This window comes from Cydia strobilella, chromosome 1, assembly GCF_947568885.1.
Source record: "Cydia strobilella chromosome 1, ilCydStro3.1, whole genome shotgun sequence".
In the NCBI taxonomy this organism is placed as follows: Eukaryota; Metazoa; Arthropoda; class Insecta; order Lepidoptera; family Tortricidae; genus Cydia; species Cydia strobilella.
The window spans coordinates 33,821,720-33,846,667 of NC_086041.1; the positions used below are offsets into that span (position 1 = coordinate 33,821,720).

Below are 24,948 nucleotides of genomic sequence, written 5' to 3' on the forward strand. Positions count from 1 at the left end.
ATCATATAAAAATAATTAATGCAAATAAAAAATCATTTATCCATATTTAAATACATTTTAACGTATTGTTATAAATCTTATTTTTTAGTTTTAAAGTATGTCGATAGATGGCAGTGAATTTACAGTGGTTACAAAATTTACTATGACAATAACGCTCTATCTTATTATATCCTCATTGGAAATACTAACCACCTAGGTATTTAAGAGTCACGCGAACCTAGCCGCCGCCATACAATTGCTTTTTGGTATTTTGTTGCTATAAATTGTAATACAATTACATAGAAAATAGAGCGATATAAAACTTCTATTCGCTAAAAAATTTTATATTAATTTTTTTAGCAACAAAAAGTAATACTACACAGTATGTTACTTAAATGATTATGCGAAGTGACTACCTACTTACATATATTAAAACGCCTATAATATTCTAAGAACAAATTAAAGCTGGAGGCTTTGGTCATTTTTCCTTCGTATATGATATTTATTTCAGTTTATATTTCAGTCCGCCTATAATATGCCTAGAATATTAAAACGTAGGATCACAAAAATGCCAAGTCTCAATTATTTCTAGGTAGCGGCTGTTTGGCATAAATTTAGATTTATTTATTTCATAATATTAAATTACATTATAAATTATTTTAACTTAATCTATACGAATTTATATTATGATCTTCACTTATTATATACAAATGTCAATACAGATAAAAATTCATCACAAAGTCAAATAAATATTGGGAAATAAATATACAATGTCAATAATGTAGCATGGTTACGAAAAAGATGTCAATATGGCTAGTTATACCTAGGTATCTCGTAATGGTCGTCAAGTTATAGTACAATGCATTACAATATAAGAATAGGTAAGTAAGCAATATCATATCATATAATTAATTAAATCTATTGATAATATTAGACGTATTTCCATATATTCTTTTACATATATATAAACAAGATTATAGATAAGATTATAAAAACCAGATTTTGCTGCCACATTTACGCATCGGTAGGCCTTGCGTAACATGGAATATTGCAACACATACAAACAACACAATACAAACATAACGCGGGTATCCAGTGAATCATAATGTATTATCATTAAATTGGTAAATTTTTATGATAACTATATTCTGTTGATTTATATTAAGCAAAAGATAAACTGTATTTAGTCACTTATTTAAACCAAGAAGGGGATGTAGTGGAACGAAAAAAATGATTTTTCAAATATTTTTATTCGTGTTCTTTGTAAGTGTAAACGCGGAGAGTAAAATTGAGAATTTAGCTCAGAGATACGCATACAACTATGAATTATACGAAAATGTTTTGGATCCAGAGCTGTGTCAACGACACTTGCGTGAAATGAACACGTTTGAATGTAAGTATTTCCCAAAGTCCGTATCAATTTACTACCGAACAACGTCAAGCTAAACTTTACGAGCACACTTTTGGCATTGGCGAAATCATTATAAAGAAGACATTTGATCATCATTATAAGGATTATATGATGGAATGGAAGACATTTTTTGAATGAAGAGAAAGAAGAAGTGTTTACCTGATTACGGCAAAACAAAAGAAAAGGAAGGGTTCGATTTTGATGACTTAGATTATAGTAGCATCAACTAGCAAGTGAAAACAGCCTGTGTTTAAAAATGACCATAAATATGGCCCGCCGACTTTGTTGCCGGTCCCATATTGGGATAGCCTCCTCCTATTGAGGGGGGATTTAAATCTTCTCGGGGCAGAGGTGTAGGGTTAGAGCCGGCGTAGCTTTATTTGACGTTCATAAGCGCATTGTAATATGCCTACTTCAATAATAAACTATCATCATCTTTATGTTCTATACCATAAAAACGTACCTACCTGGTGTACCAAAAGTTTTTCAAACATTATATTGGGCGATTAAAAATAAATTAAACTCAAACTCAAAATGTTTATTCTGTAAATAGGCTTAAGCTAGCTCTTTTACATGTCAACTTATAACTAAAACATTACATTAAATGTCATCATAATTACATTACAATACTATTTTACAAACACAAATTTAAAACTATTTAACTAACCTAAGACCCGTTCTGTGGCATGCCAGGTCCAAAAGTCCCCATCACACTCGCAGCGTTGCCGCGCTGTATGGCGATGGAGACCTGTTGGACAAGCCAAGACCCAGATCGGGGATCGCTCCCCCTCTCTCTCAGCCGCCGACCCAGTTCTCTGAACAAACTTATAACTTATAACTAGATATACACAATTATTCTATTTTAACATAAATGCATCCTTATCTTCTACTAATTCCTTAACAGTATAATAAGCTTTTTGTAAAAGCTGTCGTTTTACAATTGATTTGAATTTATTCATTGAAAATTTCGTTAAATTGGATGGTAACTTATTATAAAAGTGCACACTGTTCCCCATAAATGACATATTATTTACTCAATTTAAATGGAATTTCGGAATTTTTTATTTCCCAGTCTACGACGCAAGCTTCAGATTTCCACAAAACTTGCTCAGAGGCAACGTCTTCAGTCTGGGCAACTACCACCAATGCCTCGCTATAAACCAGCCTGAAGGCATCCGAGGCAAATACTGCCTCATTCAGACCCATAGCCTGCAAATACCTATCCTGGCTGGGGGCAATGTCACTTGGGCTAAGATTGACAATATATGGAGTGAGGAGAATTTGAGAACGTATAAAGCGGCGCAAGATAGACTTGCTTTAAGTGACGAGGACATTTCCAGGTTAGTAAATTGATATTTAAATTACTACCCGTTCACTTCGAGTTGGCAGTCGGCCACCGTTACATGATTACGTCACAGGTACAATCAGGTTTAATGTTATATTTAATAACTTTTTTAATACAGTTGCTCAAAAAGTGGTACTTTTTGTGGCTGCGTAGCGTGCGAGAAGCTCAATTTCTCGAACTAGTGCTTTTTACTTTTTAGTTCCAAACTATACTTTCGAAACGCAGTTAAAATTGAATTTAGCGCGGAGCAGGTACCAGGGCCTCATGAGTTATGAGGAGGTGTCGTTGACCAACCCGCGCCGGGCCCGCGGCGGCCGCGGCCGGGGCGCGCACGAGTATGAAGATGAAGGTATCGCGGGCTGCGGCAGCTCGCGTATCTTAGCTGTATAGGTACTTTTGGTTTTGGTTTGGTTTGGTGGTATGATTCTACTAATGATATATTAATTTATTATTTTTTCGCAATTGTATTAAAAAACGTCGTTTACAACACGTGTGAAATGTCTTTTCACACTAGTTGTAAAATGTACTATTAACTGCGTTTCGAAAGTATAGTTTGGAACTAAAAAGTAAAAAGCACTAGTTCGAGAAATTGAGCTTCTCGCACGCTACGCAGCCACAAAAAGTACCACTTTTTGAGCAACTGTATTAAAAATGATTTATTAGTTATATGAATTGCGTTTTTTTTTTCTTCAGAACGTCTGTCGTTGATATAATCAATGGGGCTCCATCGTTAACGCTCGCCGTCTGCGTACCGCGGTCCTGTAAAGTGGCCGATGTCTTGGAAAGCAACTACAACGTGGAGTTCAACTACACTGAACAGTTCTGTCGTTTGCCAGATGACAAGCCTTACTCCGGAGCTGATATTACTGCTCTGTAAGATTATTATCATTATTTATTAATATTTACGCCATAACACTGATCCACAAGTTCATTTAAAACCGCATTACCAAAATCAAACTAGTTTTTTTTTAACCATACCATTTAATAGACAATTTAGATATAAGCCGGGCTAATGGATTTTGTAAACTTACAATAAAAAGTAACCTAAAATTAAACTACATACAAAACGGAAACTAATACCTGAAAAAGAAAAAAACATAACATGGGTGACCTAGCCTAATATGTATATATTAGGATAGATCACCCAGGTCCGAGCCCTGATGTGGAAGGGTTCCCATGAGGCTGGCTGCGTTCCCCCTTTGGATGGCTATGCCGATCCGTTGGGCGAGGAACGAGCCAGCCCTACTGTCCCCGGTGACCTCGTAGATTTTCTGATTAGCTGCCGAAATAATTTGTGAGCGCTTGGGCATCACGGTCCAAGTCTCGACTGCAAATGCCGCAAATATATGCCGGCCAGTGACATTTATTTATTTACGTTAAGGAGAACCAACAGCTTTAAACTTGTTTAATGTAAGTTTAAAGCTGTTGGTTAGAGATTACAAGATTAAAACAGGAAGCTGGAACACAGGTTTTCCGATGGTTGTTACGGCTGTTATGCTTGTCGAGGCAGGTTGCGAACCAAGTCAATCATCAAACATAATCTCATAATTACTAACAAAATGCAAATGAATAGCTTTGTGAATCTATGTAACATTTCAGTCCTACTATAACTATATGTATAAAATTCTTACTTTTCAGTGTGATATTCTCTATACTTGGATGTTTGACTATAGCAAGCACGGCATATGAACTAAACCACATATTTATAAAGAAAGGTAACCTAATACGCCTACAAGCATTGTAAAGGATACATTGCTCCAAGAGGGTAACATTGCCCACTTGAAGATAACATTTTATTTAAACCTAAATAACGATTGTTAAGCAGTAGGACAATAATTTTACATTGGGCAATATTATCTCCTACATAATATTAACGAAAACCGGATTTCATGTAGTTTTTTTATGATTTGCCTTTTTCTGAACCTGGTTTAAATAATAATAATTTAAAAATAGTTGTGTGCAATCATGTAATATAAAGAATAGCTAATGTTTATCATTGTTTTTGTTATAATAGAGTGATAACATGTTTTTATAGCCACCATAAAACCTGATGAGTTACGAAGCTGCTTCTCAGTATACAATAACACAGACCGCCTGCTGACGCTCGCCAGCAAACCCGGAGCGCTTGACTGCCTCGACGGCATCCGAGCCCTCTCCATCCTCTGGGTCATCACGGGACACTCGGCCCTTGTACATTTTGGGACATATTTAAGCAACTTTGTTGACTATCTTGAAGTAAGTTTATGGTTCGAGTATTTTTTTTCTTAAGTCCTGGGGGGTAACTTTGTCCGTGTATTAAATACGAGTAACACCGAGTTTAATTTTAAACCAAAGTGGCTGCAAAGCCATATCATTTTATTCTAAGAATTTATTTGCAAAATAATATAGTCTGATGGGTACAGTAGTGGCAAATAATCTATCACACGGTACTGCTTTTTATTGCAGGCATTCACTCGAAAATTCATGAAATTAGACTATAAATATATCATGTAAACATTGATCGTATCATTATCACGACCATATATATATAGGTATATACTTACGTCCGACTTTGTACTTGCAATAGGATAAGGTATATCTATGTCTGTAATTAGTTTATGAACTTTAGATACCAAAATACAGCAAATTTAAGTAATTATAATAATAATATTCTTTATTGTGCACAATGAAACATGATTAAATACAGCAAATTAACATTAAAAACTAAGCAGCAACAGGCGGTCTTATCGCTAAAAAGCGATATTTCACAGACAACCTTCAGGTAGTAAAAATTTGCGCAAGGAAGAAATATGTATAAGGGTAACAAAAATAAATGGAGAACAAGTACAGGGAAAAAGAAAATCAGCACAACTAAATATATAACAATATCAATACATGCATAAATGTAATATATAAAATAAATATATAAAAATATATATGCATAACAAGTATTTCATACAAAACTTGTTTTTGCTCTCATGTCATTGTATGTGCCAAGTTTCATTACAATCCAACACGTAGTTTTAAAATGAGAGCGAAACTACGTTTGCATGGGAAGGTGCAATTCGGCCGAGCTGGCCAAAACGTATAAAAAATACAATAATTTTGTTTCAGTGGTCAGTGAATTTGAGAGCAGTTTACCTTTTATCTGCACACTTGAGCGTTGACTCGTTCTTTGTGCTCAGTGGTCTTCTGCTAGTTTACACAGTAGCCCGGAAAATGAAGCCTAGTAAGTGTATTATGTATTTGTAACATATAAAATGGCATTTTTTCACTTTTAGCATTTTTATCTGCCGATTTTAAATAGCATATATTTATCTTTAAAATCACTACATACCGTAAAATAGGGTGAGTAGGTTTCGCGGGGAGAGTTGAGTTATGAATGGGGAGAGAAGGTATGAAAGGGGGTGAGATGGGTTTTTAGGGCTACTGCTACAAAAATAATGTATTCCAATTTAAATAGTAATACTCATAATAAAAAAAACGATCCAACAATCTTTCAAAATCACCATTGTATGAAAACCCATCTCACCCCAATTACGAGGGACTACGGGGTGAGGTGGTTTTTCCTGTTTAACGTCAAAGTTATGATTGTTATGAAATGGAACTACCCAAAATAAAATAAAAACCAATATACAAACGTCCGGAACATTTATTATATACACCATTCAGTCTGCATATGTAAAAATAAAATGTTATCGAGGTTTGAATGTCAGTTTTGCGCCTACTCACCCCATTTTACGGTATTACAAGTGATCAGAGAATACATGCACTGCCCCAGATGATGACGTTAAAAATATTATTACTGCAATAAATTTAGCCTTAACTACTAAAATAACATTGCCCAATAACTACTAAATACATTACTCGGTACCTAGTATCACTAATAGCTCCTTTAAAAAATAATAATAAGAATATTGCTTTGTATAAGATTTTTTTTACTGAGTTATGTTCCAAATACACTATGTCTAAAGTTACCCTCTTGACGATGGTCAATATTAAGTAACTTAGTGTTTTTTTTTATTTCTTTCAGTTCAACTAATAAAAAACCTGCACCTATTCTACCTTCACCGACTCCTGCGCATGTTCCCGCTGCTGGCAGCCGCGGTGCTGCTCCAAGCATCCGTGTTCCACCATGTGTCCGACGGCGTGCGTTGGAACCGCGTCGCGTGGGAGGCGCAGAAGTGCCGCGACCATTGGTGGTCGGCACTACTGCACATACAGAATTTGGTCAACCCTCGTGGAATTGTATGTCCTTTTCGATACTGCTTATTATTAAGGCGAACAGACTATCTGTCAAGATCGCAGCGCAGGCCTTGCAGGCCTAACAGGGCAGCGTCGTGGTCAAGGAAATCCATGAGAGGATATCTCTCAGATATATATCTAAAATTGGAAGTTTGATGCTAAAATGTTCCAAGAACCTTATGTTCAAAGAAACTAAATGTCGACAAGAAACTGAAAGCTCATATGAGCCGATGAATCGTTTGGAGCAATTCTAGGCATTGAGAAGCTTTGCGTCTGTTCTTCCGCTTTCTGTATAACGGGGTACCAAGGAAAGGAAACCAATAATTTTGTGGTATTTCCAGTGCCTGGCCCATACGTGGTACCTGTCAGTGGACGTGCAGCTGCACATCCTGTCGCCGCTGCTGCTGTTCTGGGTACTGGGCAGCCGCCGCTCCGCCTGGGCCGGGCTCGCTGCCGCAATCCTGGGCTCTCTCACCTTCGTTACTGTCTATAGCTTCCTGATGAACTTCACTGGAAACCAAGAGTAATTAACATCAGCTTGTATTTTTACTTGATTTTACATTTGTAACTTTAAATTAGTTTTATCGAATATTCTTAAGGTGGAAAACAAATGTAAAGACATTTTTAAGTCTCGTAATAATATTTTTTACAATTTTTTTTAATAATTTAAAGTACTGAATTATTTTATTATATTATAAATATGTATATTCTTCACAGCGATCATTACTCAGTATACTTCTATCATAACACCCTTGCACGGTCACCGGCATTCATAATCGGCATGCTGTGCGGATACGTGCTGCACGTTTCAAGAAATAAGAAGATTGTAATGCCTTGGGTAAGTTCTTGAATATTTTTACCAGCAAGTTTCCTATATATTATTGCATGCTCTAAACGCTGTGTACCAAATAATTAGTAGTAATTAATAAATTAAGGGTCTCCGGCAAGCTCGGTTCTCCATACAAAGGTAGTTCCGCTCTGATTTTAAAACGACTAGCTAGATTGTTGCGAAACTTTGTACTTACAATAGGATAAGGTATATCTATGTCTGTAATTAGTATACCATACTAAAAAAAGTACAGCGAATTTAAATTTTTCATACAAAACTTGTTTTGCTCTACTTCGTTTGTTTTGTAAACTGGAGCTATATAAACTAATTTCAGACCTAGATATAATACACCTCATGCCATTGTATATGCAAAGTTTCATTACAATCCAACACCTAGTTTTAAAATGAGAGCGGAACTACGTTTGTATGGGAAGGTGCAATTCGGCTGAGCTTGCCGGGGACTTAAGCCAAGCTTTCGTATTCCAGTTTGATTCATTTTCAGTGTTATGATCTTCAAAATATTACCTAAATTGTAATATGTACAGCGAGTATCAAAATTAATTATGTAATTTTGCTGCTCCATTAATGTTCGATTAAATACGAAATATACCGTAAAACCTACAAATATCAAAATTATAAGAGCTTCGTTCTGGGCGAATTAGGTACTATAATATGTATTAGCTAATCCTATTTTGTAGTGGTTGGTGTGCTTAGGACACGCACTGGCTACAGTACTGTCAGGGTACTGCATTTACTACGTGCACTCCGAATGGAGCCAATTAGCCATCAATTTCAACATAGCACTGGTACGACCCGCCTGGGCTGTCTCGCTCTGCTGGCTCATTGTCGCATGCGTCAACGGATACGCAGGTATTTTTTCACTATGTTAGTATTAGGATCATTGATTACATTATTGTCAATCTATCTATTCGTATGCGGATCAAATTACTATGGTACCAAATACCAAATACATCAATACAATATAAAAGTCAGAAACGAGAGTCAAATATTTCTACAGCACAAAACGCCATTCTGATGGCAGTCGAGAACTCGAGTGTTGTAGCAATTCTTTGGCTTTGTGGCTCATTTTGGGCTTTTGTATTGCTTGTATCTTGTAGCATTACTTACCTTACTTTTGTATTGTAGGTATACCTATAAGTACTACCTTAGTTTATGGTGGTTTATGTCACTTAGTACCTTCATCATCATTGGCCTTATCGTATATTGCAGACGTTTTAAACATACCTTAGTACTAAGACATTACCTAAATCATACTTTTATTTCAAACACGTATGAAAATGAGCTAACAAACTATTATTTTTACACAGGTCCGATCAATTGGTTCCTCTCCATCAACCTTTGGAAATTTGTAGCCCGAATCTCATACGCAATGTACATCTTCCACTTCCCCATGCAGTTCATCACGGTTGGCGCCAATATCATGCCCATTTACTTCAACTTCGAAACCGTTGTAAGTAGATTAATGTAAATTAATACCGGAAAATGGCCCTACATTGCTCCAATATTTGCTACAAATTAAGAAAGATATGAATGTTTTTATTTAGCTGAACTGATATTACGAAGAAGATCTTATCTAACATATTTTTATCAGTAAATCAAAGTTAAATCAAAGGTAAATGAAATATTTTATTATATAGGAGCAAAAGATACCCATTGTTTGGAGAATCTTTGCTCCTACCTATAGCTTACTTGGGGGCGCAAAGTTATCTCGTTGTGCACCAAAATATTAGGCACACACCAGAAAAGAGGAATTAGATTATGATCAACGTAGCAACTTCGTATTTCTTACATTTTCGTTTAGTCGATAATCTTAACACATTTTTACATTCAGGATCACGACCCCAAAATCACCCAGTAGGTAGTAGTAGGTGTGCCGATAATATATTCGGGTATTTTCGTAGAGAAGGTAACTCATGCATTTTGCTACATATTTTTTTCTATGATGGCAGTTTATATACCTCGCGAGCGACGTGGCGTACGCGGTAATCGTGGCGGTAGTTATGTGCGTGCTTGTGGACGCACCTTTCTCTACGCTTATCCGAAGGCTAATGGCGGGTATGTATCACCTCTATCAATTGAAGGTACCGTAAATCCGGGTAACTTTGGCCCAAAGGGATAACTTTACCCATGCGATTAGTTTTTTACAAACTAAATAATACAACAAAGCAGGCATCAAAGCATTAAGCATTAATTAATTATTTATTTAAAAGCAGTTATAGGATTTTATGGGTGGGCAATGTTACCCTCTAGGCCTAAAATAACCCTGTTTTGTACCTATTGACATAAGTTCCGCCTTCCCTGCCAAAAACAAACTGTTCTTAATATCTGTCTCAATTTTTAAGTTATTTTTTAATGCTTCCTTGTACTGTACCTACATAAACCAAAAGGAAAATAAGGTACGTTTTCATTTTTATATAAAGTACGGATCATAACATAATAGAAATGCCCGAATAGAAAATTCAAATTTAAATAGGCCTAAATACTGTAATCAGTATTTAAGCCTATTTAAATGTGAATTTTAATACTGTAATCAGTATTTAAGCCTATTTAAATGTGAATTTTAATACTGTAATCAGTATTTAAGCCTATTTAAATGTGAATTTTAATACTGTAATCAGTATTTAAGCCTATTTAAATGTGAATTTTCTATTCGGGCATTTCTATTTAAAGTTGTAGCTCAAACTTTTGTGTTAGAATTGGGTATCTTTATTATTTTTATTATTCCTACTCAGAATCACGTTTTCTTTACTCGTAAATTCATTTTTACTAAGAAAAAAATAACCCCAATTTTTGGTACATTTGGTTACGTTCTCAATATTTATCAACCTTTTATGACTGCAACAAAACGGACAAACAAAACGTGTATGAAATTTTGGGGACACATTTTTTCTCGTATTTAGGATAGAAAGAGCTCGTTGCTTCTGAGTGGTAATAATATAAAAATTCCAAAATCTAATATGCAACTTTATGTAGTAATGTCTAATCAATCAAATTTTATCTGTTTCTAGTAATCGCACCGTCACCTCCGACAAAAACAGCTAAACAACAGGAAACTCCGCATTCGAATCTTCCAGAAGCAAAATAAGACGAAACATCTAAACCGACGGCCAATCAGCGATGAGGGAATTTATAATAGTTGGTCAATCAAATCTTGTCAGTAGAAAATGGCGGCAACTTTAACGGGTCGGACTCGCGCACGAAGGGTTCCCGTACCATTACGTAAAAAAACGGCAAAAAAAACACGTTTTTTTGTATGGGAGCCCCTTAAATATTTATTTTATTCTGTTTTTAGTATTTGTTGTCATAGTGGCAACAGCAATACATCATCTGTGAAAATTTCAACTGTCTAGCTATCACGGTTCACGAGATACAGCCTGGTGACAGACCGACAGACAGACAGACAGATAGAGTAAAAGTTGTCCAGTATAATCCCAAAATCCTGGCAACGGGAATGCACTTATTTTTTAGCCGTCCTGTATATAAACTTTAATGATAAAATCAAGGCGGATATAAACTTGATTGATGAAATTTCCGATAAGTAGTTATTTTTAATACTGATTAGGCGGTTATCACACTGGTATATCAAAACCGGATAAGACGAAGACATATAAAGGGCATTCATATCCCAACGACATAAGAAAAAATAATATACGCGATATTTTTAGGGTTCCGTACCCAAAGGGTAAAAACGGGACCCTATTACTAAGACTCCGCTGTCTGTCTGTCTGTCTGTTTGTCTGTCTGTCTGTCCGTCTGAGCTGTCACCAGACCTGAATTTTTAACAGATGATGTATTTCTGTTGCACCTATAACAAAATATTTAAGTGGGGCTCCCATACAACAAACGTGATTTTTTTGCCGTTTTTTGCGTAATGGTAATGATGATTACGACTTATGACTAATAAATAAAATAAAATAAAATAAAAATCGTTTATTTCAGATCTGCATTGATCCATAACGGTGTTAGTATAAAAAAAAACCTAAAAACTATGTTAAGTACTAAATTCATTAATAATAGTACAACAAAAAAATATTTATCTCTAAGTAAAAACTAAAAGCTAGGTATTTGGTTAGACGTGGCCACTCGGAGACCAGGAGCGCAGGTTGCCATGCTTTATTTCGCTCTCCCAATGGCCACCTCCACCCAAAACTTCGTAACAGGGCAGTCGAGGCGCTCGGCCAACACCCTGAGAAGACTGTTGCTGCTGCCGCGCACCCGTCTCAGCATGGAGGCGATTCTTTTCCGCCTAATGGCGAAAAAGTCATCTACTCGCGCCTCAGCGAACATGCCGGACGCGCTGCAATGCTTCGGCAGCCGCAACAGCATCCTCAAGATGTTATTATATTGAACGCGCAATGCGTTATAGGCCCGTTGTGTAAACCTCACCCACAGGCTGCTCGTGTAGAAAGTCTGGCAGTAGGCTCTAAAGAGCGTCAATTTAACTGCTTTGTTACACCGTGCGAACCTGCGGGCGAGCATGTTGCCTCTCACTGCCGTCGCTCTTCTCTCTCTTTCCAGATCTAGATCGTCCTTCAAGTCATCTGTAAGCATATGCCCCAGATACTTGAAGCGATCGACCACTTTTAGGGGTACGCCACACAGCATGATCCTCGGCTCCGTAGACGGGTTGTACTTACGAGCTTTGAAAATAACCAGCTCACTTTTGGCCGTGTTGTATTTTAGACCATGCTGCTCGGCGTATTCCTCACATATAGTAACGAGCTGTCGTACCGCGTCAGCCGAAGGTCCCAGCAGCGCCATGTCGTCCGCGTAACTTATATTATTAAAACACACATCACCTATGTCACATGTGCCCTGCTGAGTGCCTCGATCCCGCGATGTTAGCCCTCCCTATCTCACCCCACATTGTAGTCTGTACTCGTCAGACTCCTCTCCCGCCCACCTCACTCGGTTGACCTGGTTGTTGTACCAGTGCTTAAGCAATTCAACATATTCAATGGGCACTCCCGTTTTTGTAAGCTTGTCCCATAGCGTATCGTACACAACCAGGTCAAACGCCTTTGACAAGTCCAGAAAGCACGCATAGATGGGCGTGTTCCTGTCCTTGTAGTACCTGACAGCTTGCTTAAGACACAAAATCGCACATTCGGTCGACAGCCCCGGTCTAAAGCCGAATTGTGCGTCGTGCAGTTTGATGTGTTTAGAAAGTTGTGCATTAAGTAAGCTGTCAAGAACTTTAGCCAATATGGTTGCTAGTGAGATGGGCCGGAACGAATGATGGTACGAAACCCTTAGTGCGCGAGTCCGACTCGCACTTGGCCGGCATAGAAGTTTGTATGCAGCGTAGTGGCACCTTTTCTCTGCAGCTGGCCGTACAACTGTAACTGTGTGCATATTAATTTATTGTAAACTTATTTCATTACTTCAGTACGATTTAAACTAGTAGTTCGCCCCGAACTGTGAACTCGCGGTTCGCCAAAAAGTTAGATCAATTGAATGCACCTACCTAGTCGGAAAAGGATCGAAAACCGCGTGCGATTTATTGCAAGGTCTGTAGAGCCCATAAAAGATTTAAGTCACCATAGAAATTAAATTATACTGTATCTGTGGTAAGCCGTAATCTTTCTTGTCAAATGTACATGTACCTACCTTCACATACCTTCTTCTTCTTCTTCTTTTAAAATTATGGCTTCAGCCCAGTGGGACTATTTCGCCAGTATCAAGGTATTGAGAGGTTTACAAACGACAAAAATTGTACGGTTGTACAAGACAGTGTACGGTGATTTGTTAGCTCTTGTAAATCGATAGCTAGTCTTTACAAGAAGCACGTGGACTACCGGCCGTTGACTCCAAGATGGTGGTTAAACGCGCTTCAAAATTAATTCTCCATTCACTGCACACTACCACATTAGTTTACTGTATAATAAGCTATCGATATTACACTTTAAACAATATTAATAAGCAAAAAACAAAGTAATTAATCACGATGCTAACTATCAAGATGGCGCTCGAACCGGAAGTCCATGTACCTACCTATACTATGTTTAAAATTATTTCGATTTTATCCTGTCAATTATTTTAATATCGTAAATTAAAAAACATTTTTATTAAATGTGCAAACCGAGCACTTTCATTTGATACCAAACTCGACCATACTTTCTTGCAAATAAGATGACTAGAACAGTAGGACCTCTCACAAATAGCTTTTTGGCCTTCTAGACTTCTAGCTCCATAACCCCTTGATCGAGCCTGCTCATAATTTAATGACCAAAATATAATGCCTTCATCTACACGGTTACACAATTTCATTTAAATTATAACAAATCTACTTAAGTTATTGTCCATCAAACTATCCTCTGATGGTTCAGCTTGAAAACATCGAAATGCCGGGACTTGCCCCTACGTCCCTAGCCAGCCGTATGTTCCAAGTTGAATGCAAGAACTTCACTTCGCTTCGCTCGCTCGTTCGATTATATTTTAATAGGTTTATTTAGACTTAAGTGATAATATAATAAATTAAAAGTTATATAAAATAATGGAATCAATTTATTTATTTACAAAACTACGTTATTAAAATACATTTTTGATGTCACTATCTGGGTACTATCTGTTTGGTGCTGACTGTAATAATTATGTAAGTACAAAGTATAAGTACAAAAATATAATTTTTAGGGTGGCAGGTATATTAACGGCCATACCTATGTATATACCTATATTTTCTCCTTATTTTAAACTAGCTTTTGCCCGCGACTTCGTCTGCGTGGACTTAGTAACCCCAGCTAGAGTAAAAATAGCGCCTGGAGAAAATCTTATAGCAATTATTCAATTTGAGCATATTATGCACACAAATTAGCAGACACTTCATTAATTATTTCAATTCCACCCCGCTTTTTACCGTCTTAAGGGATGATAAAAACTATCCTATGTCCTTCTCAGGTACTCAACCTATCCGTATGCCAAATTTCATCTAAATCGATTCAGCGGTTTAAGCGTGAAGAGGGAACACACAGACAGACAGACAGACAGACAGACAGACAGACAGACTCGCATTTATAATATTAGTATGGATTACATTAGGTTTTTGAGTAAATATACACATATTTATGACCGGTTAACACGATTACCAATCAGATATTTATATCACAACTTATTACATATTTACTTAACAAGCCGGGGCCTAAAATATTACCTAATAAACATTTGATATTTCTTTAATATGTTTAAAAAGAAATCATTTTACTGTCTTAAATATATTATGATCACAGTCCCATCAAACTTAACTATCTTACGACTAATAATTACCTGTATTTATATAACCTTATAAGTGCCTCACCACCCAAAACAACCTACAGGGGCCTATTTCTCGAACGGTAGACTAATAATATTATTCCACGAACTGTCAAATCTTGTGTTACAATGGCAGCACACTAATAATATTAGACTAATACCGTTCGTGAAATGGGCCCCAGGTAGCAAAGTGACGTCAGCGACGTAATAATGACGCCGCTGACGTCATAATGACGTATAAATGCTACCCGGAATGGGGCATTTCATGAAAACGGTAAGTTTTTCATCTATTTTAATAACAAAACTTCCGTGAGACACAGATATATTAAACATATTAATAACGGGTCACTCACATATTTTAAGTCGAAAACGCTCGACTGTTTCACTCCGTACCGAGGAGCGTCATCAGGAGATTGCGTCGACACGTTTAACAATATTCTTTATTTATGCAATGTTTACGTGTAGGACAAAGTATTGGTGTATTATGTATGCGAGTCGCTTACGAATTATTTGCTTTGATATCGAATTACTTTGTCGACTTGCGTATTATAGTAAAAATAAATTAAACAGTTTAATTAAACAGCAGATTTAAGATGATACCAATATTACACTATAAAAAGGCAAGCCAAATAATAACCAGGCTCAGAAAGTCGAAAAAATCGGTCCGAATGTCCTTTACGTAACGATGGAATGCTCACCCTACGTGGAATTACGCACGCACGACACAAATTAACAAAACTTGCTTCATTGGACGACCGGTCTGGCCTAGTGGGTATACTGACCCTGCCTGTGAAGCCGATGGTCCTGGGTTCGAATCCCGGTAAGGGCATTTATTTGTGTGACGAGCACAGATATTTGTTCTTGAGTCATGGATGTTTTCTATGTATTTAAGTATTATATATATCGTTGTTTGAGTACCCACAACACAAGCCTTCTTGAGCCTACCGTGGGACTTCAATTTGTGTAAGAATGTCCCTATAATATTTATTTATTTATGGTACAGTCAGCGGAATGCTCATATTGAGCTTAAGACGACTATATTATTAATACAATTAAGAGCGCGTGCAATTTTAAACTTGGCTTCTGTTGCCGACGGTACGGCGTCACTTTCAGTACCATGGGCATTTCTTTTAAAAATTGTACCCCAACCTTATGTATTAGAATTGGAAATTTTCATACTATTTCCATTTCGAATCACGAGCTTTTTTCATTTTTACCGAGAAAAAAAATATCCTCAATTTTTTGGTCCATTTAGTTATATTTTCAATACAATACAAAATACAACCTTCTATGACCGTAACAAAACGGACAAAGAAAAATGTATGAAATTTTGGGGACACTTTTTTTCTCGTATTAGGATCGAAAGAGCTCGTGATTCTGAGTCGAATTTATAAAAATTCCAAAATCTAAAATGCAAGTTGGAGTACAACTTTGAATCGGAAAATTGTCAGTTACTGTGGTTAGGGTCTGCACGGCAGCATTGGTCTTGTGGTCTGTAGGTAGGTCTATAGACAAAGAGACCAATTAGGGAAAAGGATGCAATCCACAAAAAATTGTCAACAGAATTTGAACTTTCTGTCAAAACGAAAAGTCATTGATTTAAATGCAAATTTTAGAGGATGGATCCTTTTCCCTAAATGGCGTCCAATTATGATAAGCTTAAGAGGTACCGATTTTGCCCCATGTATTTTGAGTGAAAATGAATGGTTTCAGAGAAATCATCGATTTTGTATTATTTCTGAAACGTGCTAAATCAACACCTTATTAAAACCCAACCCTAAATAGATAACATACACCAAAGAAAGAGTGACCAAGTCCACCGGTGCACCGGCGTGGTTTTTTTATTTAGGGTATGATATCTATTTCAGTTTATAATTTAAATATAGTAGTGTGACTACTTAAAAAGCACATATCAAAATATTTCATAAAATAATTTGATTTAGAGTTTTGAATGATTCACGGTTAGTTTCACTAGACTTATATTGACATGAACATGATGCATGATGCATGATGCATGTAACTGCGTCGAAATATCGGGAGCTCACAAATAATACAAAAGGTAATCACGGTCTATATCCCGGTCAATATAAGTCTAGTGATAATTTGATTTGTTCCCTAATTCAACAACTTATATGTACTTCGGTTTTTTAGCATTAGAAAAAGGGTAAACAATCTCGACGTGCCTTTTTATTGAAAAACACTTGAAAAATAAGTCACAGCAAATATGTAACGATTATAGCATACCTATATGATCATTTACATTCTTTTAGTGTCATAAGTATACCTACTTAATAATTTTTTTAAAGCGTTGTTATAAAATCCTCGTATTAAGCGTGTTTTCTTTACGTCATCTATTTAATATATATGATTTTCACCTCAGCAGCTCGAACAAGCCTACTTTCGTCACTCCCTGCGTCACTCCAGGGAGTGAAACAAAGTAGCTTTTTAATTTTGTGAAGGACATGAACTGCCACTTCATACTTTGATTACAATTATTTTTTTGTTTTTGTTTTTTTTTTTGTTTCTGAATTATTCTGTGTAATTCGAAATACATTTTAACCTTTAATATGTTCTCACTACTGAGGTGAAAAATTATGTGTGCAACACGAGAGCAAAGTTATTTTACATCTCGTGTTTTTGAGTCCTTCGCTACGCTCAAGATTCTAACTTAGAATCTTTCGCTTTCTCGGGACTCGAAATAAACACTCGCAAGAAAAACCAACTTTCCTCTCTTGTTGCACAAATAACTATTAAGGTAATTGAATGGAATTAATTGAATGGGAACGAATTAAGCCCTTATTTCAAAATCGACACTTATACTCTATACCTATGATATGTATTTCAATTTTATATTGATAAGTCATCATAAAATAAATGATATAAATATTTATTATAGTTTATTTTTAAATTTAGTTTTTAATTTTAGTTTTTAATTTAGTTTCTAATTTTTATTTTAAGGCGTTTTATTGTAACTTTTTATTGTATTATTGTTTATGAATAAATATAATATTTTTATACAAATATAATGTTTGTGTCAGTTGCCTACTTACCTATACATTTGTGTTAAATGCCTGCACCAATTCGTGTTTATATTTAATCCAATAGTTGACTAACAGGAACGTTTTTAACGACTTAAACTCGGGCAGAGTTGCGGGCAGAGGCTAATTGCATTATATTTAAGTACTTATTAAACTTAGTTACATTTTGAAACCTGAATTCTCTACTTAATTAGGATCGGTGTTATTGGCATTTTGTACATTGCCATTCCTAAGGAGAGTGGGTTACAGTGAATCACGTTTTTTTGTAAAAGCTGTAGTTGCGCCATTTTAGCTTCAAATTGTATAATTTTCTTGTCTAAGCCTAGAGTATTAATCAAACTCTAAAAGGTTATTAAGAAAAAAGCTGTAAGGAAAGCTAGAAATAGAATAAGATGAAATTGAAATAAAAGTGGAGAAAGATTCACTGTTAGCCATGTGTGGGTAACAATGGATCACCGTCCGATTAAACAAAACGATAAGAGCTGCTGCATTGTTTGAGCATTTATCCATTAAAATATATTAAGTTTTATGATATATGTGCAAATAATTTTTGATACAAGTAATATTAGTAGTTATTGCAAAAGATCCACTGTTACCCACTCTCCCCTACCTATATTTCACTTTGCAGTTTTAGTTAAACCTTTGTCATATAATTCGAACGAGATAATCCGACTTTGTCAAGAATCTGTAAACCATTTTAACCATGGCTATATTAAGGAATCAAGGATTTTCTATAATAATGTCAGTTCAGTACGAATATCGCACCGGCTCTTAAGAATTTTGCTATAACTAGTATTAACTATTAACCAGATCGTTTCACACTCCGACGTAGAGTGAGATAAGCCAACACTCTAAAGAACACAATAGTCAGGAACAGCAAGACGACGTCCACCCAGTAGTTGTCTGGCTTGTAGCTGAACTGCTTGATCACTTCCTTTGGGTGTCTGCGGATGACAAGGGAATAGTATTAGGCGCTGTTATGATGCAAAACATGTGGAATTTCTTGCGAAAAAGTAGAAGTCAGAGTACTCATGCAGAGATGCTTTTTAATCTCATGTGTTTATAGCTTCAAATATATGTATTTAGATGATTCTGAATTAATGTTGAGTCATAAACTTCAGTATATGTAAGTAGCAAATATAGAAGTTCAGTTCTTCAGTCTTTAATTCTATTAGACAGAAATCTTTGACCAATACATTCAGAATCATAGATCTAAATTCAATATTGTTATTAAAGATTAAGGTATTATTAAAGATTTATATTATGAGAGGAAAATTGAAGTAGGTACTTCTAAAAGGATCAGATATAATTTTAAACTGCCTGATCCTTTGGCTACCAACGCTACTCACACAAAAACCTTTCAAATTTAGAAAAAAGGAGGTAGGTTACTTTTTAAGTTCCTCAAAAACTTACTTCATATGGCAGTAATCTTGATATTCAGGGCAGGGTAGCGCCGGCCGGTTAAACGAGTAGATACTCAGGATGATGCCCTCGAAGGCGTAGCGTACGAACGACGCGTGGGACAGGAGCCGCATGAACCAGGACATGTGCGACAGCAGCACCAGGTAGCCGCCCAGCACCAGCATCATACAGGAGTAGATGGCGCCGCAGAATGTGCCGTTCTGAAAATTTTAAAATCAGCCACTGTGCTAGCGACATTCCATTTTGGGTGCGGGAATATTTTATGCATTAACTTGATAATAAAAGGTACTCACTATCGGATTGAGAAAGGTCCCAATCAGATTGCCAAGCGCATCAGCTAGTAGAGTGATCAGAGACAACACCAACACGAACATCGCGAACCGCGATAGATCCTGAGGTTGCTCCGTTAAGAAGTATGATGGCGCTGAGTACACGAACGAGTACCAGATCTGAAACAAGTAATAAGACATTAAATTTGAACATAATATGCACACAAATTATCAGGCATTCATTAATTATCTAAATTCCACCATGATTCCACCCCGCTTTTCACCCTCTTAAGGGATGATTTTCGGGATAAAAACTATCCTATGTCCTTCCCCGGGACTCAAACTATCTCTATGTTAAATTTCAGCTAAATAGTTTAAGCGTGAAGAGGTAACACACAGACAGACAGATAGACTTTCGCATATAGAATATTAATTAGTATGAATTAATCACCTGAATTGGGACGCCAGTGAACAGCAGCGCCACATAATAAGTCTTCAGCTGGTACCAGTTGTTGAATGTTTCCTTCTTTATGATGGACATCTCGGCGGGAACTGGAATAAAACATTTTTGTTATATACTATTTGTTACAAGATCTTAATGCTGCATTCCATAAGGACCCTTTTTTCTGGAAAGCCACAATTGTTAAATTAGCACCGAACTGATTAATCTCTTAAAATGAATGATCTTGTAAATTAGCAAAGATAGTCGTTTGTCACATCAGCACCCCCAACACAAATGTGCCGCGACACTATCTCGCGCGTGAAATAGACTATCCGTTTCCTTCTAATTCATACAGTTTTATTCATATTCATATTTATATTCATATTCATATTCATATTCATATTCATATTCATATTCATATTCATATTCATATTCATATTCATATTCATATTCATATTCATATTCATATTCATATTCATATTCATATTCATATTCATATTCATATTCATATTCATATATTTTATTGTGATCATGTTCATTACATGGTAACTCTTTACAAATAATACATTATTAAACTAGAAAATTGCAAAATAAATTATGATAATAAACAAAATTTTAATTAAATGTCATTCATATTGCATTATTGCTTATTTTATAATTGTATATTTAATTCATCATAAAAGGCCAACAATAATAAATAATAAAATGGAATTAAAATAATTAATTATTTGGACTAATATTTACTCTAATGCATTATCTGATAAAAACTCGACTGTATAATATGCCTTTCGTACTACATTGATTTCATTTTGTTAATTATCGATTGCGTATTTTGTTCACTAGTTACGCTTTTTGGTAATGAGTTGTATAGCTAATTATACAGCAGTCAACCTAGGGCATGTTCGAGTGCTGGGCACTGTCTTAATAATTTCCATCTTCATTGTCAATATGCGATAAACGGTTTGGCAACTAATGGATTGAGCTGTCGAACACTAGTATTTATATGCACACAGACAACTTACACTTCAATACCCCTGGAATGAGCGACGTGTACATCAGGTAGATGATGGATATCATCAGGTAGCCAAGATTTGAGAAGGTCTTGGCGCCGTTGTTTCCTAAGCCATCGAAGAGCAGACCCAGCAGCACGCCGTCCTTGACGTGTAACATTTTAGGTGTGTTTACATGCAAGCAACTTACACTTCAATACCCCGGGCATGAGCGATGTGTACATCAGGTAAATGATGGATATCATCAGGTAGCCAAGATTCGAGGTCTTGGCGCCGTTGTTTCCTGAGCCATCGAAGAGCAGACCCAGCAGCAAGCCGTCCTTGACGTGTAACATTTTAGGTGTGTACATGCAAGACAACTTACACTTCAATACCCCGGGAATGAGCGACGTGTACATCAGGTAGATGATGGATATCATCAGGTAGCCAAGATTCGAGGTCTTGGCGCCGTTGTTTCCTGAGCCATCGAAGAGCAGACCCAGCAGCAAGCCGTCCTTGACGTGTAACATTTTAGGTGTGTACATGCAAGACAACTTACACTTCAATACCCCGGGAATGAGCGACGTGTACATCAGGTAGATGATGGATATCATCAGGTAGCCAAGATTCGAGGTCTTGGCGCCGTTGTTTCCTGAGCCATCGAAGAGCAGACCCAGCAGCAAGCCGTCCTTGACGTGTAACATTTTAGGTGTGTACATGCAAGACAACTTACACTTCAATACCCCGGGCATGAGCGACGTGTACATCAGGTACATGATGGATATCATCAGGTAGCCAAGATTCGAGGTCTTGGCGCCGTTGTTTCCTGAGCCATCGAAGAGCAGACCCAGCAGCAAGCCGTCCTTGACGTGTAACATTTTAGGTGTGTACATGCAAGACAACTTACACTTCAATACCCCGGGCATGAGCGACGTGTACATCAGGTACATGATGGATATCATCAGGTAGCCAAGATTCGAGGTCTTGGCGCCGTTGTTTCCTGAGCCATCGAAGAGCAGACCCAGCAGCAAGCCGTCCTTGACGTGTAACATTTTAGGTGTGTACATGCAAGACAACTTACACTTCAATACCCCGGGAATGAGCGACGTGTACATCAGGTAGATGATGGATATCATCAGGTAGCCAAGATTCGAGGTCTTGGCGCCGTTGTTTCCTGAGCCATCGAAGAGCAGACCCAGCAGCAAGCCGTCCTTGACGTGTAACATTTTAGGTGTGTACATGCAAGACAACTTACACTTCAATACCCCGGGCATGAGCGACGTGTACATCAGGTACATGATGGATATCATCAGGTAGCCAAGATTCGAGGTCTTGGCGCCGTTGTTTCCTGAGCCATCGAAGAGCAGACCCAGCAGCAAGCCGTCCTTGACGTGTAACATTTTAGGTGTGTACATGCAAGACAACTTACACTTCAATACCCCGGGAATGAGCGACGTGTACATCAGGTACATGATGGATATCATCAGGTAGCCAAGATTCGAGGTCTTGGCGCCGTTGTTTCCTGAGCCATCGAAGAGCAGACCCAGCAGCAAGCCGTCCTTGACGTGTAACATTTTAGGTGTGTACATGCAAGACAACTTACACTTCAATACCCCGGGCATGAGCGACGTGTACATCAGGTACATGATGGATATCATCAGGTAGCCAAGATTCGAGGTCTTGGCGCCGTTGTTTCCTGAGCCATCGAAGAGCAGACCCAGCAGCAAGCCGTCCTTGACGTGTAACATTTTAGGTGTGTTTACATGCAAGACAACTTACACTTCAATACCCCAGGCATGAGCGACGTGTACATCAGGTACATGATGGATATCATCAGGTAGCCAAGATTTGAGAAGGTCTTGGCGCCGTTGTTTCCTGACCCGTCGAAGATTAATCCCAGCAACACGCCTACCACGATGTGTAACAGCACTTTTAGGTGGGTGACCGTCTGTAACAATAGGTCAAATTGCAGTCGAATAAAGTACCTAAACAGGCGCATTGTGGGTATTCTAATGGATGTTTGGTTAATATTTTGCACTTTAAGGATGACACGCTAGAATACCTATGTAAGTCCGTGCTGAGGCTTCTGACTCTTTGTTTTCTATGACGTGATCGATGTTTTCTATAGAAAAATTAAGTAAGTAATAATTTTATTGTCAGATTGTGCATGTCTGTTCTAGCGTGATTTAGTCTTGTAGAGTCACCTGCGTTGGCAGCATGGTGGCATTTTTATCGCCTGTCACTATGGCTGTCACTTTCGCACTTACTTGTTCGAACGTGACAGGCGATAAAAATGCGACCATGCTTAGCCCGCTGGAGTTATATCCTACACAATAAAGCGTGCAGAAATATCTGTGTACTATCTTATTTTGAGGGATATAAGTGTGTCAGATATTTTTGCGCTTTGTTGTGTAAGACATTATTGCTGATGGCTGTAAGTGACTACAAAGTCGCACTCGCTAGTATGTGTACCAGTATTAAATACCTATGTCATATTTAAACTGTCAAGCTGTAATCTTTTGGGCTACACGTCCAGCAATAGGACATTTGCTCGGCGCCGGCGTCTGTGCATAAAACTCACCCAGTCCCTATATTGTTGTATGAAACACCGCCGAAACAGTACGCCCAATCTGTACCACTCGGGCGGGGGTTTGACCGCAGCAGAGATGGTGGTCTTGCGCATCTGATCGGCTTTGCACGGCGTCGGCGTCGGCGCGCATTGCCAGTCCATCTTGTTGCATTCCACTGCTAATAGCTCGTTGAAGCTACCGTATTCGCCGTTCGCTATTTCTAGCACTGAAATTGAACAGTTTAGATATAAGCACAGGGCGGACACGCTAAACATCAAAAATCACTTGCGTTTCTATGTGTGAACGGCACGTATGTACACGCGGCATGCGTCATAGTCTGAGTAAGTTGCTTAAAAATAGTACTGAGCGGCCGGCAAACGGCCGTCAATCTGCCGTCGCGGGGCGAGGTAATTCGAGTCGGGGCGAGGCGGTGCGTGGCCGTTCTGTATGATAATATACTATCACTTATTCTGTGGTATAAGTGTCCTACCTACTCCTACTCCTTTTCCTTAGCGAAAGTCTAAGGGCGGAGCGGGTGAGCGGATTAACGAAAAATAGTATGAGCATTGAGCAACGACGGGAACTGACTCGGACGCGTGTGACGGATTTTACCTACAATGACACCAGAATTGTCTCGGTGAGTATTAGTTGTGGAAAAAAGTACAGTCAGCGATAAAAGCTTGTACCAAAAAGGATTTTTTTCCAAAAACTTATTACTCACTATAGTCGGCGGGGTTGTGGTATTTCGGGCACTGGAAGCCAACGCTGGCGAGGTACGGCACTGTGTTTTCGCTCGCGCCGTGGTACACGCACATACCGGCTGCCAAGATATATACCTGCAAATACATAACTTGTCAAACCTTAATTATATATTTTAGAATACATAGTTATATTATGAGTCACGCGGACCTAGCCGCCGCCGTAATACTGTTATGTTGGACCATACGCTGAAGGGTGATGGATGTTAATCATACTGAACAACTTTTGTTATGTAGTAAGGTGGCCGAACAGGCTTGATCCATGGTAGAGTGTACTCCCCCCACACACGCCAATAGGATGAAACGCCGGAGTGGGTTTAGTGAGTAGGGCCAGGTTCTCTCTCCCCTCTCGCTAGATGAGAGGGGACAGGAGCGGCGAGTCCCACACAACCCCCCATCAATG

The 24,948-nt window shown here is 37.7% G+C and overlaps 3 protein-coding genes and 1 long non-coding RNA gene across 6 annotated transcripts in view; 2 read left to right on the forward strand and 2 right to left on the reverse strand.

The window, feature by feature from the left end:
- Window positions 1-24,948, forward strand: part of LOC134745405 (uncharacterized) — a 190,424-nt gene that overhangs the window by 112,820 nt on the left and 52,656 nt on the right. The gene's annotated exons all lie outside the window — the stretch shown is intronic.
- LOC134747959 (O-acyltransferase like protein-like) lies at window positions 839-9,277 on the forward strand. Its single transcript, XM_063682640.1, has 11 exons — window positions 839-860; window positions 2,463-2,730; window positions 3,429-3,608; window positions 4,374-4,450; window positions 4,771-4,970; window positions 5,829-5,943; window positions 6,748-6,962; window positions 7,301-7,482; window positions 7,677-7,797; window positions 8,487-8,658; window positions 9,117-9,277. Exons 1-11 carry the CDS (start codon window positions 839-841, stop codon window positions 9,275-9,277), a joined length of 1,713 nt encoding a protein of 570 aa, XP_063538710.1.
- The window catches only part of LOC134745124 (magnetosome-associated protein MamJ-like), a 298,423-nt gene continuing 286,095 nt past the window's right edge, over window positions 12,621-24,948 (reverse strand). Inside the window, exon 9 of the transcript XR_010128136.1 lies at window positions 12,621-12,635. The gene's annotated coding sequence lies outside the window, so the exon portion shown is untranslated. The remainder of the gene's footprint in view (window positions 12,636-24,948) is intronic.
- Window positions 14,304-24,948, reverse strand: part of LOC134745093 (ATP-binding cassette sub-family G member 4) — a 77,024-nt gene continuing 66,379 nt past the window's right edge. For all 3 annotated transcript variants that reach the window (XM_063679042.1, XM_063679047.1, XM_063679056.1), the window contains 7 exons: window positions 24,509-24,623; window positions 23,799-24,013; window positions 22,997-23,165; window positions 20,238-20,338; window positions 19,811-19,966; window positions 19,509-19,717; window positions 14,304-19,039 (listed from right to left, as the gene is read on the reverse strand). In XM_063679042.1, the coding sequence (XP_063535112.1) occupies window positions 18,898-19,039; window positions 19,509-19,717; window positions 19,811-19,966; window positions 20,238-20,338; window positions 22,997-23,165; window positions 23,799-24,013; window positions 24,509-24,623 (1,107 nt within the window). In that variant the 3' untranslated portion in view covers window positions 14,304-18,897. The remainder of the gene's footprint in view (window positions 19,040-19,508; window positions 19,718-19,810; window positions 19,967-20,237; window positions 20,339-22,996; window positions 23,166-23,798; window positions 24,014-24,508; window positions 24,624-24,948) is intronic.

Excerpts from the sequence above, each read along its gene's own strand:
- LOC134747959 (XM_063682640.1), top strand. The coding sequence starts at position 839 with ATGCATTACAATATAAGAATAG. Across the intron at positions 6,963-7,300 it reads TGGTCAACCCTCGTGGAATT|TGCCTGGCCCATACGTGGTA; the intron begins GTATGTCCTTTT and ends TGGTATTTCCAG. Across the intron at positions 8,659-9,116 it reads ATGCGTCAACGGATACGCAG|GTCCGATCAATTGGTTCCTC; the intron begins GTATTTTTTCAC and ends ATTTTTACACAG.